The sequence below is a fragment of the Podarcis erhardii genome (genome assembly GCF_964252035.2).
Source record: "Podarcis erhardii genome assembly, chromosome: Z".
Lineage (NCBI taxonomy): Eukaryota > Metazoa > Chordata > Lepidosauria > Squamata > Lacertidae > Podarcis > Podarcis erhardii.
In genome coordinates this window covers 4,375,974-4,395,042 of record NC_138504.1, presented here as the reverse complement: position 1 = coordinate 4,395,042, position 19,069 = coordinate 4,375,974, and the positions used below count along the sequence as shown (strand labels likewise).

General features: G+C 48.2%; 2 protein-coding genes across 3 annotated transcripts in view; one reads left to right on the top strand and one right to left on the bottom strand.

Annotated features, from left to right (window-relative positions):
- The window catches only part of ARHGEF6 (Rac/Cdc42 guanine nucleotide exchange factor 6), a 370,252-nt gene that overhangs the window by 267,709 nt on the left and 83,474 nt on the right, over positions 1-19,069 (top strand). The gene's annotated exons all lie outside the window — the stretch shown is intronic.
- LOC309334225 (mitochondrial ornithine transporter 1-like) lies at positions 2,448-15,389 on the bottom strand. Of its 2 annotated transcripts, XM_081848420.1 has the most exons (6): positions 15,177-15,389; positions 9,788-10,046; positions 8,963-9,103; positions 6,832-7,004; positions 4,666-4,824; positions 2,448-3,247 (listed from the first exon to the last, which is right to left on the bottom strand). In XM_081848420.1, exons 1-6 carry the CDS (start codon positions 15,244-15,246, stop codon positions 3,120-3,122), a joined length of 930 nt encoding a protein of 309 aa, XP_081704546.1. In that variant the 5' UTR covers positions 15,247-15,389; the 3' UTR covers positions 2,448-3,119. The 2 variants fall into 2 exon arrangements, with proteins under 2 accessions (XP_081704546.1, XP_081704547.1); XM_081848421.1 differs by lacking the exon at positions 8,963-9,103 and having other exon boundaries at positions 15,177-15,388.

Here is a 19,069-nt window from a genome sequence, read left to right as displayed (position 1 = left end):
CGGCAGCAGCAGCAGCAGCTGGAGCGCAAGGGCTGATCTTCTCCATATTTAAGATGCTCAGATCATCTGTTGTTTGGGCTGCGTTGCATTAAGTACCCTGCCCCCGCAAATATTTTATTTGTTTTTACTTATTACATTTCTATACCACCTTTATCTTCCAAGGATCTCAAGGTGTTGCATGTGGTTCTCCTCCTCCCCAATTCATCCTCACAACCACCCTGTGAGGTAGATCAGACCAAGAGATGGTGACTGGCTCAAGGTCACCCAGGGAGCTTCATGGCTGAGCGGGGATTCGAACCCTGGTCTGCCAGCCAGGTTCTAGTCCAACACTTCCATTCCCAGGAAGGGTAGTTTGTTAAGGGTGCTGGGAAGTGTAGCAAGGCCGGCCAAAGACATTTTGGCACCTGAGGCAGGGAATAAGGGGTCAGGAAAGATCTACATCAGGAACAACAGCTGAGTCTGTAGAGCATGAGACTCAATCTCAGGCCCACGTTGGGCATAAGATCCCTGCAAGGCAGAGGGTTGGACTAGATGACTCTTGGGGTCCCTTCCAACACTACAATTCTATGATTCCAAGTGAGATGGGAAAGAAACATCAACATTGGGATGTGCTGCCCCCCTGGACCCTGACACCTGAGGTGGTTGCCTCACCTTGCCCTGTGGGTGGGCCAGCCTTCTGTGAGGGCTAAACTACAGTTCCCATAATTGTTATTTTTCAAGGAGACTGGATTTGCCTTAAATGTATTGTGTCTGTGTAGCTTTTGTTTCTCTTGCATCTTTGACTTGGCTTCCCAACCCCACTCTCTGGTGCTCAAATCCCCTAGGAGATGATGCATTTCATACCATCTTCTAGGAGATGATGCATTTCATACTTTGAACACAAACCCACAGTGGTTGGGAAGATGCATGTCCTTACCAGAAGTGGGGGCGTGGGCGTGGGCAGAGGCAGATTTAGGGGGTGTATGACCAGTTCGGTTGCACTGGGGGGGGGGAGTCTGGGGGCACTGCAAGGGAGACACAGCAAATTTGGGGGTCACAAAAATCACCGCTGAAATTTGAGAATCCAAGGTCTGCCACTGCTGTGGAATCCACTTCCTCAAGACGTAGTGGTGGTAGCTCTCAATTTAGGTGGATTTTAAAAAATAGGCAACATTGCAGCTGACAACAACTTCCAAGCACAATAGCTATGTCCCACCTCCACTGTTGGAGCTGCTAGAGAATCACAAGTGGGGAGCGTAGCTTCCCATAGTACTTTTTTTTTTAATCTATTCATTGCTTTTACATCACATTGTTTTCTCTAAGGAGCTCAAGGTGTTGTACATACAATTTCTGCCCCTCATTTAATTCCCACAACAACCCTCTGAGGTCATTTAGGCAGAGAGGCACAAGCCAGCCTCCAAGTGAGCTTTGTGGCTGAGCAGGGATTCGAACCCTCGTCTCCCATGTCCTAGTCTGGCACCCTTACCATTACACTACGCTGACCCCTTCTGTTATTACCACTTTGTCATTTTTGTCTCAGAGCAACTAACAGGATAGAAATAGGAACCAATAAAAAATAAATAAAACCAAACATGAGAGCAGCAATAAAATAATAGGCTTCTGGCCACTCTGAGAACTGGATGCAAGGTGACAAGATGGGCCTTTTTGCCTGATCTGGTGTTCTTGTGTTCATGCATTTGGATAGCTCAATCAGTAGACCATGAGACCCTTAATCTCAGGGTCATGGGTTCGAGCCTTACGTTGGGCAAAAGATTCCTGTATTGCAGGGGTTGGACTAGATGACCCTTGTGACCCTCTTCCAACTCTACAATTCTATAATCTTCTTCTATTTCCTGCCCTACATCCACAGCTCAGTGGGGATCACGTGAGAAAAGACCCAAAGGCTATTTTCCCTAAAAGATTGCTAAAAAAAAGACTGTTGCGGACAGTTGGATGGAAAGTGACACAACCAATCGGGTCCACCCACCTCCATCCCTGCTCCCTGTGAGCATCTGTTTCCAGATTCCCTGTACAGATGCAAGAGTATTGTGATGGCTGCATAGGGTGTTTTAACTGGAGCTGCAACCATGCAATGCACGCACCTTCCCCAGAAGGCACTGCAGAAGAAGGTCCCTAGAAGATGTGATGCCCAGCACACACATGAAGAACAGGGGTGTTCACATAGCCCATGTGGTATAGCAATTAAAGTGAAAGACCTGGGAGACCAGGGTTCGAATCTCCACTAAGCCTCTAAGCTCACTGAGTGACCTTGGGCCAGCCACTGCCTCTCAACCTACCCTACCTCACAAGGTTGTTTTGGAGTTTAAATGAAGAGGAGAGAGAGCTGCATAGGCCACGCTGAGCTCCTTGGAGAAGAAATGTGAGATGCGAATGCTACAGATACATGGGTAGGCAAACTAAGGCCCGGGCACTTTCCAAATCCAGCCCATGGACAGTCTGGGAATCAGTGTTTATTTCTCTGTTTCCTGAGATCCCACACCAATCTCAAGATTTGCAGGACAATATATGTACAAAACCCCCGAAACAAAGCCTGGAGTAGGTTAAAAGAAGAGAAAGCAAAATGCAATGGTTGGTCTTGTTTCCATGGGGCATCTTTCAGCCAGCTGCACACATGCCCTGCATCTGCAGGTGAACTGGAAAGTGGATAAACGCCATAATTACCTGCAATCTTCCTTATCAGCCCCATCCAGCATGCTACTATAGTCCAAAAGATCTGAAGGACAGCCAGGTTGGGGAAGCTTGCATTAAAGATCACTAAGAAATTGGACTGCCTCGTCACATTTGCCACACCCCACAGGATGGCTGATTTCAAATCATTCCCATCTCACAGTTCCCCCAATATGTCTCTGCTGTCTGGCTGCTTTGCTGGTCTTTGCAGCATCTGCTGAGAAAAAAAGCAATCTTGGGCTGTCTTCTAATCCCACCCCACTGATAGATAGCCTGAAATCCAGAAAGCCCTACCCTACCCCCCCCCCCAATTTCCTGCCTTGAGCCAAGGGTGTCCCCTCCAAGATCCCCTTGAGAGAGGTTGACCACTGCAGTTCTGTTCAACCAAGAAAATCCCCGGCTCTCTCCATCCATCAACAAAGTCCCCATTTCTCTGGGACTGAGTCCAGACTTCAGGTTGTCCTCTCTGCTAGGCTGGTCAGCTTTTTCTGAGTCAGTTCAAAGGCAAGGAAGAGGGCCCCATTGGACGGCAGGGCACGGATCACCGTGGGCATCAGCCCGCAGTAAAGAGGCATAAACCCTACAAGAAAAAGGAACATATAAAACCATCTTATACCATGCCACATTATTTGTCAATCTATCCCAATATTGTCTGCTTTGGAGGGTAGCTGATGTCATGGGGCTGGGACAGAGAGGGGTCTTTCTCAGCACTTATTATTATTAAATTGTTGTTGTTGTTATTAATTACTTCTTATATGCCAAAATGGTTTCTAAGTAGATTACAACTGTAATTAAATACATAATTAAATACACATGAACAAATCCATTAGGGAATTAAAACTTCCTCAATTAAAATATAAAAGAAAAACAAACAATTAAGAAACGTGTGATAAAAATCATTAAAAGCAATAAAACCTGAAATTCAAGTTCAGAAGAATGCTCGCCTAAACAATTCTGTCTTCGGGAACCGGCAGAATGCCAATGCTGATGTGGCCTCTTGTATTTCAGCAGGGAGGACTGGGATTGAACCTGAGGCCTTCTGCATTAAAAGCACCTGCTCTGATCATCCATACCCATAGAAAGAGGCAATAACAAGGCAGTCTTTTGATGCCTAGTGGGGAACCTCTGACACACAGTCCTAATTGGGCACCTGTAGGACACCCTGTTTATCCAGTGAGGCCATTTTGGCCAACCACATTCAGAGGCATTGAATGCCAGTGATGCCAGAGACAGCATTTAGCCATCATGACTAATGCCCACTGACAGCACTAATGATTCCATTAGGCAGTGAGAGAAAAGAAGCAGGGCAATTCCATTGCCCCTGCTGAGAGACCAGTTGCATTTGTTCCTCCCTAAGAGTCCCTAAGAAGACATGGGTGGCGCTGTGGTCTAAACCACTGAGCCTAGGGCTTGACGATCAGAAGGTCAGTGGTTCGAATCCCCGTTGTTCGGTCCCTGCTCCTGCCAACCTAGCAGTTCGAAAGCACATCAAAGTGCAAAGTAGATAAATAGGTACCGCTCCGGCGGGAAGGTAAATGGTGTTTGGTGCACTGCTCTGGTTTCGCCAGAAGCGGCTTAGTCATGCTGGCCACATGACCCAGAAAAACTGTCTGCAGACAAACGTCGGCTCCCTCAACCAGTAAAGTGAGATGAGCACCACAGCCCCAGAGTCATTTGTGACGGGACTTAACTGTCAGGGGTCCTTTACCTTTTTAAGAGTTCCCCAGCAGCAGCCATGCCATCAGCCTGCCTGAATTGTTTCCACTGAAGCTGGTTGCTTGACAAACTGTACCTTTAAGAACTGCTGCCCAGAGTTTGCTTTTTTTCTTCTTCCCTAAGCCCTCCTCCTCCCTCCTCTCCTTTTTCCTTGTGTGTTGTGACTTTTCCATTGTAGCCCCGAGGGCAGGGAATGTCTGAGTACTCATCTTTGTAAGCCACTCTGGGAACCTTGCCAGCTTAATAATGCTTTAAATAAATAAATGTCTAGGAAGGACTCGCCTTCTGTACGTAGGATGTGTAAGAAGGAGAGCAGGAAACCATCTTGCCGCCCAGCCATGGACAACACCTGGATCCGTGATTTCACTGAATCAATGGGATAGACAGCCAGCCAGAAAGCAGCACCACCAATTCCGCCACTCACAGTCACAGGGAGAGCACCTGCAAAAAGTAGGTGTAGCTTAACGGTCACCGTTGTTGCTCAAGCAGATTATGGTCAAGTACATCTAGGCAAGACCCACTTCTGGAACATTTCAGAAAGCTTAAGCTGGGTTTACACAATAGCAGGCTCTCCAACAGAGCAGAGTGGTGGTAAATTCTGAAGTACAGACACTCCTATTAGCATTGCCTTCTAAGACTATATGGTAAAAATGATTTTGGGCTATTACATACCACTTTGCTTAGCGTCCGTCCTGATAAAGAGTTCTGATGAACTCGTTATTTTGTGACATTTTTGGTTAACTATAATAAAGGGACTTTGCAATGATGGGAGTCGGGAGTATAATATGGTTGCAGGGTACCAGGTTGGAAAAGGCCATGAATTGCTGAAGCAGAGATGGGGAACTTGTGAATCTAGCTGGACTCCAGCTCCCATCAACCTAACCATTGGCCATGCTGGCTGGGGCTGATGGGTGTTGGAGTCCAACAATTTCATGAGGGCTGCAGGTGCTCCCTAGCCCAGAGGATGATAACACTGGGCTAGATGGGCAATAACCTGAAGGCAGCTCTGTATCGGGAAGTTTTAATGTTTGACATTTTATTATGTTTTTATATGTGCTGAAAGCCTAATAATAATAATAATAATGATGATGATGATGATGTTTCAGGCAAACTTCGTAGCCTCAGTTGTGGCCAAGTGATGACTAAGAAAAGGAACTTGGAACAGCAAGCTTGCTGCCTACCAACATTAGACAGGTACATCCACTATATTCTTTTAAACACCTGCTGAACAAATCTATCAACAAATCTATCAACAAATCTATCAACAAATCTATCCAGACACGTGAATTAGTTATAGCCATTTCAGATGTTTCATTGATTTCATCCTTCATAAATGGTTTTATGCATATCTGTTTTTAATTGCTTTGCACATCCTAATCATGCTTTATATATAAAGTCAGACTGCACGCTTCTTGGATACTTTCTTTGAGCAAGCTGTTTATGCATTTTTGAAATAAGCAAACAAAAATGAATGGTGAGGAGGCTGGCACGGAAGCAGGCAGCTGCTGTCCTCTTTGGATCAGAGCCCTTCCACCACAATCACTGTGTCAGAGCTCCCCAGAAGGAAGGGGCTGGCATTTCCCAGAGGAATCATCGGCACATTCTAGGACATGCAAGATTCTGCTTGGGTCTGGCACCTGCTGGAGAGTCTGCACTCTTCCAGAATCCCCTTCCTGCATTCCTGGCAGGCAGGCAGGCAGGCAGAGCAGCTGGCACAGGCATGAGAGCAAGAAAGCCAATTCTAATGGAATCCCTCTTCAGGGCACCTCTGAAGGGCAAATTGAGGAAGCCACCACACACAGAAGCATCCAAGAAAAAGATCATTCTAAGCAAATATCTCTTTTCTCTGCCAGAGTATTTACATTGGGGCTTCTCAGGACCTCCCTTGCCCAAGAGCAAGTTCTGCTGACTACCCAAATAGGACTAAACTGAACCCTTGCTATTGACTGTTTGATCTCCCCCAAGAGGGGACCCCTCCTCCAGGTGTCCTTTGTATTGTCCGTTCAGGAAGATTTGAGTTCATAGTGGTATTTAGGCAGTTATCTGCTGTCTTGCTTTCCATATACTGTTTGCAGCTGCAAAAGATGTTGGAATGGATATACTGTTTCATTTCCAAATCAGTGCCTATTTTGTAACTTTCTACTGAAATCTTGTAAACTTTTTCTTGCCCTGCAGGGCAAAGGTTTCTGTCCAGAAAGCAATAACGCAGTAACATTGGGGTAGCATTGCAGAGCAACTAATAAAGCAGAATGATCTGTCGTTAGCTCACCACTAATGTGCTGTCATTGCATCAATAGCACATTGTAGAATACCCCTGCAAAAAGCACAACCCTGGAAAGGCTGCTGCCTCCGACATCTTTCAGCTCATTTATTTTTTCCCATTCTGGCTTACTGGGCAAAGCTGAGGACCCCTGTAGGGAAATCCCCTTGCTCCCAGGCTTTGCTTACCCAGCTCCTCCTTTGACTGTCCAGCCTGGAGGAAGAAGCTTCGGCTGACTTCATAACCCCCAAAGAAGAAGAAATAGCCAGGCACCTCCCGTAGCCACGTGCTGGTCAGACCCTGGAAGAAACCCAGGGGGCCTTCCGAATGGAAGATGGCTTTCACCACAGTCCAGGTGGAACTATAAGAGGGGAGAGAAGAAAGTCCCATGACACATGAAGAGCACAGAGAATCCATATTAGGGGTAGATTGAGGGCCTCGTTTCCCAATGGGCAGCCTTTCTGGGACTGCATGCCTGGGTAGCTGGGACAACAAGATTTGACATTCATCTTTGTACAGGAGGCAACAGGCCAATCTTGCAAAAGCCAGAGGCTTCCAGACACACTGTTTTTGGGAATTTGTGAGTGGAAGACTCCCCTGGGTGATGAGTTAGTGAGTGCCAGACACTGAACCCCTGGATTCAGCAAAAGTTAAACCAGAGCTTTCCAAACTTTTCCTGTTGGGAAATGTATTGTTTCACGACACTAAATCAGTTTTACTAGCAAACTGGAGGTTAAACTAACCCCTTTCCAGCCCCAGGAGGAGTGCGGGGAGCATTCTCACAACACACCTACACACTGCAGCCGACACACTAATGTGTCATGACACACAGTTTGGCAAGCTCTGAGTTAAACTATAGGTCAGGCCAGCTTCTGTATGAGGTAATCGCCTGGGAGATGAGCCACTAAGAAAACAAAAGGAAGGTTATGAGCCATTAGGAAAGCCAAGGAGAGGGGGAAGTGGAAGGAGCTCCTCCCTCAACTGTTAGTTAGAAAGCCAAAAGGCACGTGTTTTGGGTTGACTGTGATTTGAGCTAGAAGCTGGGGGAAAGCAGCAAGCAGAGGTTCAGAGACCCATGGCTGATTTCTGTTTGAATCCAAGGCTGCAGCCAGTGTCTTTTGCCTGGGTATATGCATTTCCGTGTGCTGCGCTGGCTCGCCACATGCAGCTTGTCATGCTGGCCATGTGACCTGGAAGTGTCCTCGGACAGCGCTGGCTCCCGGCCTCTTAAGTGAGGTGGGCGCACAACCCTAGAGTCGGACACAACTGGCCCGTACAGGCAGGGGTACCTTTACCTTTTTATGCATACCCCTAAACATTTTGTGAATCTTTATACTTTTGTCCATTTACTGTATTTATTCTTCCCAATTTCATAGAATCATAGAATCATAGAATCATAGAGTTGGAAGAGACCACAAGGGCCATCGAGTCCAACCCCCTGCCAAGCAGGAAACACCATCAGAGCACTCCTGACATATGGTTGTCAAGCCTCTGCTTAAAGACCTCCAAAGAAGGAGACTCCACCACACTCCTTGGCAGCAAATTCCACTGTCGAACAGCTCTTACTGTCAGGAAGTTCTTCCTAATGTTTATTTGAACTATAAAATGGTGATTTTCTTGAGTCAAAATGAGAGTACCCCTAAACATTTTTTAAGAAAAAAGGCCCAGCTGCAGCTATGGGAGACACAAGAACCTTTTGGGATGCTAATGCTGTGAGCCCCTCCATCATAGGCTGAGGTTGCATATATGTGTGAATAAACCATATATCTTAAAGACACCCAGTCTTTGCTGTGCTTCAAAAGGAAATCCTGGGTGAGTGCTTGGAGCCCCTGGAATCTCACACCGCTGTGGAGACTGGGGTGGCATGCAACAGTGCATTTCTCCACTCAGGCAAGCAGGAGGCATTCTTGGAGTTCAAGAACACATTGCAGCCAGGCGAAAAATCTGGGAGGGGTGTGACCTAGGAAGGAGGTGTGGCCTATGGAGAATTCAGAGGACCAGACAGAGAAGCCAAGGAAGACTCTCTCTCTTTCTTAATACATAATTAACATCAGGTATCCTTTCCCAATCTGGGACCTTCCAAGTGTTCCAGCCAACAATTCTAATGACAATTCCCATTAATTATTATTTTTTGGTGGGGGGGGGAGGCATGATTGTTTATAGTGGTACAATACTGCTTTGAATGTGTAGTGCAGAGGGGGCCTTAAATGGCTTCCCCTCTCAAAGGATTAAATTCACATGGGAGAGACACCTCGGCACCCATTAGCCTGGATAACGAAATAGAGCCTCCATGTTGCGAGGCAGTCTACCTCCGAGTACCTGTGCCTCGACAGAGCTGTCTGCCCTGTGACCTTCATCTCATGGAGAGCTTGCATCCGGCACTTCACCAGCTCTGTGGGGCACAGAACCATGGAGGAGAAGACTGATGAGAAGGAGCCGGCAATCGCGCTGTGCAAATCACTGTAATAACCCGAGAGAAGAATCCTCAGAGGAAAGCGAAGACCAGAGGGCGGGTGGGGGAAATCTCACACCTTCAATCCTCCCATACACTATGTATTTGTTTGCCTTTCGCCAGCAGAAATGAGCTGATTAAGTCAATCAGCCCACTCGAACCTGGTGTCCTCCAGAAGTTTTGGGCTGCAACTCTGATTGGGAAGTCTGACCAGGCTGAAGAATTCTGAGCAAAAGGATCCTACCCTGAGCAGCCTCCCACCCAACCCTCCCTTTGCATTCTATCTATCTATCTATCTATCTATCTATCTATCTATCTACCTACCTACCTATCTATCTATCTATCTATCTATCATCTATCTATCTATCTATCTATCTATCTATCTATCTATCTATCTATCATCTATCTATTTATTGAAATCCCTCTTTACACCTATGTTGCAAGCTACTGTGAGACCTATGCTATGTCAAATATTTAAAAGACAAACTAAAGCTGCAGAATTTAAAACCTCAAGGATTTAAAACATAAATCCACCCCCTGCCTTCTAACAAGGCCAAAACTGAGACTGAGGAGGAGGAAGATGGCAGGCGAGCCCCCCACCCTGTGCTTGGCTGTAAGCAATAATGCACCACTGTTTATATCAATGTCTCAGAGCCTCTGGCAGAAGAGAGGGGAAGAGAAAAAGACTGTACCTGAGTTCCTGGACATTGCCCAACCCAAAGAGCTGCCTCACGAGCTGCTGGCAGAACCCATAGCAGGCAAAAAGCACAGCGTTCTCCGCAACGTTGGCCAGCAAGGCTGGAGTGGTGCCTTGGTAGAGCCCGTGCATGCCCTCCTGCTGGTAGGTCTTGACTGAGCAGTCAAAGAAGCCCTGGTACATTGTTGGGAAGGTCTGCATCTTCACCTTGATGGTGTCAAAAGGCTGCCCGGTCACCACGCATGCCACACCACCTGCAAAGAACCACCCCACCCCAGGCAAAGTCACTCACTTGCTCCTGAAATCCAGGGCAGATCAAACCAACTGTTCTGCAGTGTCTGCTTTGCCAAAACGTACCCATGAAACACGTCAAGGGATGAGTATTAAAAGAGCACACTCTCCCTGTTCTATAAGGCCTACTTCGGTTCTAAGCTGCTATGATGGAAATGGAACATACTAGGGGGCCTCTCCCATATAAACTTGTCAGAGCATTCAGATCCAACATCTCAAGTCCTATGTCCCCATAGCCTTTGTTGGCATCTCTTCAGTGCCAGGACGACCTATATATTTTCCCTAACTAAGATTATGCTGCTTTTCTACTTCCCTAACTAAGATTATGCTGCTTTTACTACTTCCTAGCGTGCTGCTAAACTTCCTGTGGCTAGTTTGGGGTTTGTTTTGGTCTGTTTTTATGGTATAATGTATTTATATTTGTGTGTTACATGCATTGTAAGTTGCACGGAGACCTCCAAGTAACAAGCAACTGACAATAAAATAACAGCAATGAAGCTAAAGCTGCAGCAGTCTTGCTTCCATTTTTCCTCCTGCCTTTCCTTGCTGTCTGCCTTGTGTTTATTGGCTGGCCAGCCATGAGAAGTGGAGTCTTTTATGTCATGGCACCCAGACTGTGGAATGCCTTCTCGAGGCACCTTTGCCTTCACCATTGCTGCTTGCTTTACCCCGAGCACTTAATGCCCATTTATTTCCTCTGGCTATTTCTCTGCTGACTTGGAACGTTATCTGTCAAAGGCTTGGCGTTTCTAATTCGTCTCTGCTTGTCTTCACCTGTATTTATTTATAAAACCTACAAACAGCTTTTCACCACCAAAGTGGTCCCAAAGACAGATTCAGAAAGTGTGACAAGGAAAACAAAATTACAGTTTGAACATTAAAATCAGCAGAAGTACATCTGTACCGTACGAAGTATAAGACTTCAGAGCAGACCTGACCCAGACCTTTATTTTCTTGGATACATTTTGTGATGTTTTGTGATGTTTTAGGGATATCTTGCACAGAGAAGTAGAAGAACAGAGATTATCCTGAGATGATAATAATAATAATAACAACAACAACAACAACAACAACAACAACAACAACAACAACAACAATAATTTATTATTTATACCCCGCCCATCTGGCTGGGCCTCCCCAGCCACTCTGGGCGGCTTCCATAGAAACCAAAAATACAGTAAAATATCACACGTTAAAAACTTCCCTGAACAGGGCTGCCTTAAGATGTCTTCTGAATGTCAGGTAGTTGTTTATCGCTTTGACATCTGCTGGAAGGGCGTTCCACAGGGCAGGCGCCACCACCGAGAAGACCCTCTGCCTGGTTCCCTGTAGCTTTGCTTCTCGCAATGAGGGAACCGCAAGAAGGCCCTCGGCGCTGGACCTCAGCGTCCGGGCAGAACGATGGGGGTGGAGACGCTCCTTTAGGTATACTGGACCGAGGCCATTTAGGGCTTTAAAGGTCAGCACCAACACTTTGAATTGTGCTCGGAAACGTACTGGGAGCCAATCAGTGGCGTAGCGTGGGTTGTCAGCACCCGGGGCAAGGCAAGTAATTTGCGCCCCCTAACCCGTGGATTTGCGCCCCCTAACCCTAACCCCCAGATGTTGCGGCCGGTGCGGCCGGCCAGTGGCGTAGCGTGGGTTGTCAGCACCCGGGGCAAGGCAAGTAATTTGCGCCCCCTAACCCGTGGATTTGCGCCCCCTAACCCTAACCCCCAGATGTTGCGGCCGGTGCGGCCGGCCCCCCCTGCACCCCCCACGCTACACCACTGCCACAAAGTAGTGCGAGGCTTAATCACATGGCGGGGAAGAAGGCAGCAACTGGGTCCCGGGGGCGTCTCTGATGTGACTTTACGGGCACCATTTGCAAGCGGGGAGCGGCACCCCATCCGCGCGAGCGCGCCCCCAGACGCAGGAGCCGCGCAGGCAGGGCTGGGGGCTGAGGCGCCAATGGAGGGGAGATGAAGGGCCTGCGAAGCCCTCGAGCACCAGAGAGCTGCTCCTGGTTTCGCGGGGGGGGGGGGGGGGGCTCGGCCGGGGGCGGCAGCCCTTTTGTCCGCAGGATGGCAGCGGCGCCACCGGCCAGCCCCATTACCGGCCCGGCCAGCCTCCCGGGGCGCCAGGGCTCCGCCGCAACTAACACCTTCCCTCCAAAACTGGGCTGGTCGGATGTAGTTCTCTCCTGCGCTCAGCTCTGCGCTGGGCGGCCGCTGCATTTTCCCTCCCCCAGATAGTCCCTCCCTCGCTCTCTCTCCGCTCCGCAATGCACGCCTGGCACCCTCCCCCTCCACAGTGGGCGGCGACCCGGCAGCTCGGATCAGATTCGCACAGCCAGCACTGTGAGAGAGAGAGTGAGCCAGGACCAGGTAGGGGCAGAGAGCTCCGAGTGCGCCCCCAAAAATGTTGCGCCCGGTGCGGCTGGCACCCCTTGCACCCCCCACGCTACGCCACTGGAGCCAATGTAGGTCTTTCAAGACTGGTGTTATATGGTCTCGGTGGCCGCCCCCAGTCACCAGTCTAGCTGCCGCATTCTGGATTAGTTGTAGTTTCCAAGTCACCTTCAAAGGTAGCCCCACGTAGAGTGCATTGCAGTAGTCCAAGTGGGAGATAACCAGAGCATGCACCACTCTGGCGAGACAGTCCGCAGGCAGATAGGGTCTCAGCCTACGTACCAGATGGAGCTGGTAAACAGCTGTCCTGGACACAGATTTGACCTGTGCCTCCATGGACAGCTGTGAGTCCAAAATGACTCCCAGGCTGCGCACCTGGTCCTTCAGGGGCACAGTTACCCCATTCAGGACCAGGAAATCCTCCACACCTGCCCGCCTCCTGTCCCCCAAAAACAGTACTTCTGTCTTGTCAGGATTCAACCTCAATCTGTTAGCCGCCATCCATCCTCCAACCGCCTCCAGACACTCACACAGGACCTTCACCGCCTTCACTGGTTCTGATTTAAAAGAAAGGTAGAGCTGGGTATCATCCACATACTGATGAACACCCAGCCCAAACCTCCTGATGATCTCTCCCAGCGGCTGCATGTAAATGTTGAAAAGCATGGGGGAGAGGACAGAACCCTGAGGCACCCCACAAGTGAGAGCCCAGGGGTCTGAACACTCAAGTGAGCCAAACAGTTAATAGCCCTGGTTAACTCCACATTCCAGCGGGCCACCAGGGAAATAGCTGAAAGGCCATCAACATGGGATAAAGCATCCCCTACCACTCTCTGGAAACCATTTGGATCCATTAAGTGGCGGGGGCGGACCATCCGAATTGGTCCCACCTCCCTGCAGAGGGGATGGGTCGCAGAAAAGTCCAGTTGCCCCAGGAAGTGATCTCACCATGGCACTTTTTTCGTTTCGCTTTTACTTAGTGTCAGATCACCAACATCCGTAGAGGTAAACACCAGGTCCAAGGCATGTCCGCGGCTATGGGTTGGGCCAGACTTATTCAGGGACAGCCCCATGGAGGCCATGCTTTCCACGAAGTCCCGAGCGGCCCCTTGTAAGGTCGTGTCGGCATGGATGTTAAAATCCCCTAGGATGACCAAGCTACGTGTCTCCAGGAGAACATCCGCCACGACCTGAAGCAGCTCAGACAGGGAATCCTTGGTGCAGCGGGGAGGTCGGTACACCAAAAGGAATCCTGTACTGCTCCTATTGCCCAACTTCCAGAACATGCACTCGGAAAACTGGGTCTTCCCAATAGGACGCCTGGTGCAAACTAATGACTTCCTAAAAATCACTGCAACCCCCCCTCCCCGCCCACATGACCTGGGTTGCTGTGCGTAAGAGAAACCTGGTGGACAAGCAGCGGCAAGGACAGGCCCATCTGCTTCATCCAACCAAGTCTCTGTTACACATGCCAGGTCAAATTCTCCATCCATGATCAAGTCATGGATGGCAGCGGTCTTATGAATCATTGACCTGGCATTGCACAGCAGCACCTTCAGGTCATGTGGGTATCATGAGACTAGTCTCCCTACACCACCTGGGAGGGAAGTTCAGAGGGTGGTGGTGATAGCAGGCTTTGTATGCAGTAGATCCCAATTTATATATACTCTCTCCAGGGAAGCCTGCCTGGCACCAGCCTTGTCTGCATTTTTGCCTCAGAAATACTGTACCTTTTTTTGTTTTCTTGGATGTTTGGGCAGCATGGATAATGGGATATTGTATTGTTAAACCTGTTTTAATGTTTACGTGATTCTGAAAGTGTATTTCTGAGCTGAGGAAAGTGGACGTCTTAGCCAGAAAACAGAAAACAGATTTGACAGCAAGACGCTGTAGGGTAGCAGCTGGTACTTGCCAGCAAGCCCAGTTGTCATAAGTCGGCTTTTGCAGATGTTTTGGACTACAACTCCCATCAGACCATTCGCAATCCAAAGCATTTGGAGGGCACCAGGTTGACAAAAGCTACCTTACGCTGTTGCTAGTTCTACACATCTCTTTCCCTTCAGAGCAGACAACTAGAAGCCAGACTCGGCACAGGGCCTGCCAGATGTAGACCTATTTAACACTACAATAAAAGACCATGCAGATCTCCATATACTTGCATGCACACACCCCTCACATCCAAGATCCACCAAAGGGCTCCACTTCCCATGGCTCTTCTCTGAATCTTGCTTGCTTTCCTGAACAGGCATTGCCTCCAGTGCTTGCTCAGTTTTAAGGGAGGGGTGGGAAACACTTTCCAGTTAAGGACCGCCATTACCTTTTGGACAAGGCCACATTCAAGTGGTGGGCGGGGCCAGAGGCAAAAGTGGGTGGACTACCTTTGTGCAGTAGGCTTATTTCTGCACACCCACCCACCCGCCTCTCTATCTTCCACCCAGGCAAGCAAAAGGCACGGTCAATGACACATTCCAACCAGACAGAAGCACTTAAGGCAGGGGCAAAGCAGGGCTGGTTAGGGGAATGGCTGGGGGTGGGGATTGTGGTATGGGGAAAGTCCCATGGGTCAGTCAGAGAGGCTTGGAGCTGCCCCTCCTAGGTTAAGAGTTCCATTCTTCCCTACACCTGCCATTGATCCTTGGTCTCCCCTCTAAAGGGAGGCTTCTTGACCCATCCTCCCAGCAGCTCTCCATCCTTCAGGCTCACCTGCTGCCCCTGCAGTGAGGTCAATAAGCATCTGCACCAGCGGGTGGACTCGGGCTTGTTCAGTAGGCATCTCAGCACACAAACGTACAGGTGCAGGTGTCCCAAAGAAGACTGGAGGGGGGAAATAAGAACATCAGTGGTGTTGTGGTTAAGTTTTGAAGCAACTCATCATGACGGCCCCTGTAGCCACACAGTCAAGGAAAGTCCAGAAATCAGGCAGCTGTGCTGATCCATTATTATTATATAGACAAGCGCAGAAGCATTGTTACATAGCATAACACCGAGTTTATTAGGACCAGCATGCCTGCAATCCAACAGTTTCCTGGGAGCACTATTGAACTTAGAGGTGCTTCCTTCCCATTGAAAGGGTGGGCTTGCAAAACACACAGAGCTTTAACGAAAGATCTTCAGCTAGCTAAAAGGCAACCTTATGGGTTGTATCCAATGGTAGTCACATTCAAAGTAGGCCAAATAAAATTAATGAATCTAGTTCCACTTGTTTCAGTTAGGTCTGCTCTAGGTATGAGAGTAGGACCTATAAAAGCACCTAAACATGAAAATGTTACTATTCAAACTGTTACCATGACGTAAGAACCTCACTGAACAAAAGAAATACCTCAACTTTGCTTATTTTTCACAGACTTCTGACTACTTCCAAGCTAATCTGTTGCAAACACACTTGAAAACTTATTGCGCCATTTAATTGCTAGAAAAAGGAGGATCTGCTGTTCCAGATGACCTCAGTGCCTGGCATTAATTATCCTGGCAGTCTAGGAGATTACAGCATTACCTCAGCTCGGGGGGAAAGTTCCCAGATCTGCACTCCTACACCACTGAAGAGTGTCATCTAAATAGGCTCCATCCTACCCCCCAACCGAAGGTTATGTAAATATCTGAGTAACAGACCTGTAAGGGGAGATGGTGAAGCAGGATGAGGTGTCCTAGGCAGCTACCTGAGGTAGGCAGATGAGGTGCAAAAAGTTAAAGGGAGCCAAACAAGGAATGTGAGTTGGGTGGGGTGGCATTTCCATTCCGTCTTGTGCCTTCTTACCCACCCCAGCCTTAGCCAGCTAGTCAGCCAGACAGCCAAATACTCTTCAGGGGGGAAAGGCTGCTAAATTTTCTCCCAGCAGGGCTCCTGGGCATTTATTAGCTTTATGCAGCAAGTGGATCATTCCCCATCTATATATACTAGACAAGAAGCATTACTGTTGAATTTCTAGCTGTTGCACAGTTGCGTGAGGCAGATTCCTTGACACAGATACACACACACTACATTTCCAGAGGTTCTTTAAAGTTGCTAAAATTTGCTTTGTACAGGTCTTCATCCAGTGCCGGTACCCACTATAAAGTTGTTACTGCAAGTGCCACACTTTTAACATAAAAAGGACGAATGGACCCTGTAACAGAGCGTAGTAACACGGGGCCATTGCATTAGCTGGCTTTGCAGTGGGCTGATAAAAGGCCTCAAATGACCAGACAGCAACTGGAAAAATCCTGTCAGATCAGAAAACTGACGAAGGCTGTTACAAGGTCTCTGGGACAGCTAGAAAACCAGGCTGCTCTCTTGTAGGTTAATTGCTCTGTCATCTTTTTGCCTTAGGGCTGGAAATGCCAATCTGAGTAGTAGGGCGCAGCTGCAGAGCTGCACCAACAGAATCTAACTACAGAAAGGTGGCATGAAATTATGGTGAAGATTGCTACAGTCAGCTCTTTGGTATTTAGAATACCAAAAGTCAGAGTAGAGTATCAAGAGACTTTGGGTCATTTTACAAGCCTGTAGAAATCTGCAGGGCTGCTACAGAACACTGAAACCAACAGGATACAGACAGGTACTGTGGGACACTAGGCTGTTCTCCCAAACATTACCAAAAGCTCAAGCTTATTGAGGCCATCTCAGGATACAGCTTTGGGGAGAATGGTTATCACCACGTAGGTGGACTCTGCTGCCTGACAAGCTCATGTTTCTTGGGTGAAATTCCAGGTGCTGATTACAACTGCCCAGGGCTGGGTGCCAAGTTACCTTACCTACCCTTTGCTTCCACTCTTTAACTTACCGGTACTTCTATGCATTTGCAGAAAGCATGGAACATAGATGCTCTGCAGCTGTCACCAGCCAGCCTCAGTACTGTAGTACGATTGCCCACAAGCAGCTATCTCTAATAGGGACCTACAGATGTTTTAGATTCTAGCTCCCATCAGCTGCCGCCAGCAAAGCCAATGGTGAGAGATTAATAGGGGTTGGAAACATCTGAAGAGCACCAGGTTGCGGGGGGGGGGGGGGACTGCCCCAGCAAGGCTATTTGAGTTTAGTCTTTCAGAATCCCACAAATCAGGGGTCCTGAATGTCTACAAGCATTTCAACAGGAACAACGTATGGCCTTAGAAGTTCTTGTTTATGCTAGGGAAGCAAAGGAAGAAGCAGATTCCCGATGTACATAGGTATTGGGCCAGAAAGAAGATACACAGCTGTGGTTATGCTTCGGCAGAACCCATGGTATACATTGCTGCTGTGCTCACTGCTACACATGCCATTATCATCATCCTTTCCCACCAACAGCAGCTTGGAAGGTGGTGCTATTCAAAATTCCTCCTTTTTGCCACATGACCTTAGCAGACAGCAGAATTTTAAAGCTACTTATCGACACTTGCCATTTCCCAATAACTGCATGGCAACAGATGACCAGATCATGTGAAAGCTGGAAAGAGAAAATCACAGCCAGAGCCTACAGCACACTTTCCAAACTGTGTTGGGACACATGTTGGCTGCAGTGTCTAGGTGTCACGCGAACACTCCCCATGCTCCTCCCGGGGTTGGAAAGGGGTTAGTTTAACCTCCCGTTTGCTAGTAAAACTGTGTTGCAAAATGATGCCTGTCTAAAAAGGATGTCACCAACATGAAAAATTTGGAAAGCCTTGGCCTAACGGATCCGTTTTGCCAAGGGCTATCTACTCCAGCTAACAGCAGCTTGCCAAAGAAACTGGGAAGAGGTTTGGCCCAGTTCTCTTACAACAGATACTTTTCGCTGCAGATGCCAGGATTATCCTTTGCATGCAGAACCTAAGATCTAGTATCCATCTCTTGACTGTTTAACCACTTGCTGTGTAATACCAGCAACTCCCATGTTTCTGCAGCTCCGCACAAAATGCCCCATAGCTTGCATACCTAGGAAACTGCTTATATTTTCGCCACCCAAAGCAGAATCACAGCCTCCCCCCTCCTCCTGCTGTCCCACCAGTTCATGGGGCAGTTCAATTAGTAGAGAATCCTACATACCTGGTTTCTGCTGCCAGCAGCTCTGCTGTAGTAGAATCTTGCAAACAGCACCACCCACCAGGCTTGCAAGCTTGATGAACTTTGAGCAGAAACGAATGTCCCCTTCACCTCCAGCACACCTTGTTTATATAGGGCCCAGGTTCCTACGGTAAGTCTGGCTCTTATCTTAAATCATTAAGCTGGTTCAGACAACAGTTGCTACACACTGCATTTTTTCCATCTCCAGGCATAAGGCAAGAGCAGAGTTGTGGATGTTGACTGCTTTATACTTGCTTCTAATAGGTGTTTGTGCACCCAAAACATTACAGAACCAGTGAGTCCACATTGTGCATACTACAGTAATAATCCCAAACTGAAGACTAGGAGAACACAGCAACTGTGTGAAATTATAAAACACTCTTGCTTCTGCCTGCAACCTATCCACTTTCCTTTCACTTTCCAAATCAAGTGAAGGTGCAACACTTTTCATTCTCTCACCTTCCCTTCAAAACAATTTTTCCAGCTCTGAAAGGAACAACTTGAAAGTTGAGTGGGCCACTTTGCCCACAAACTTCCTCCCCTGTAGCAATATGTGCATTAACAATCCAGAGTAAGAGATACGGGGCAGATGCCAACA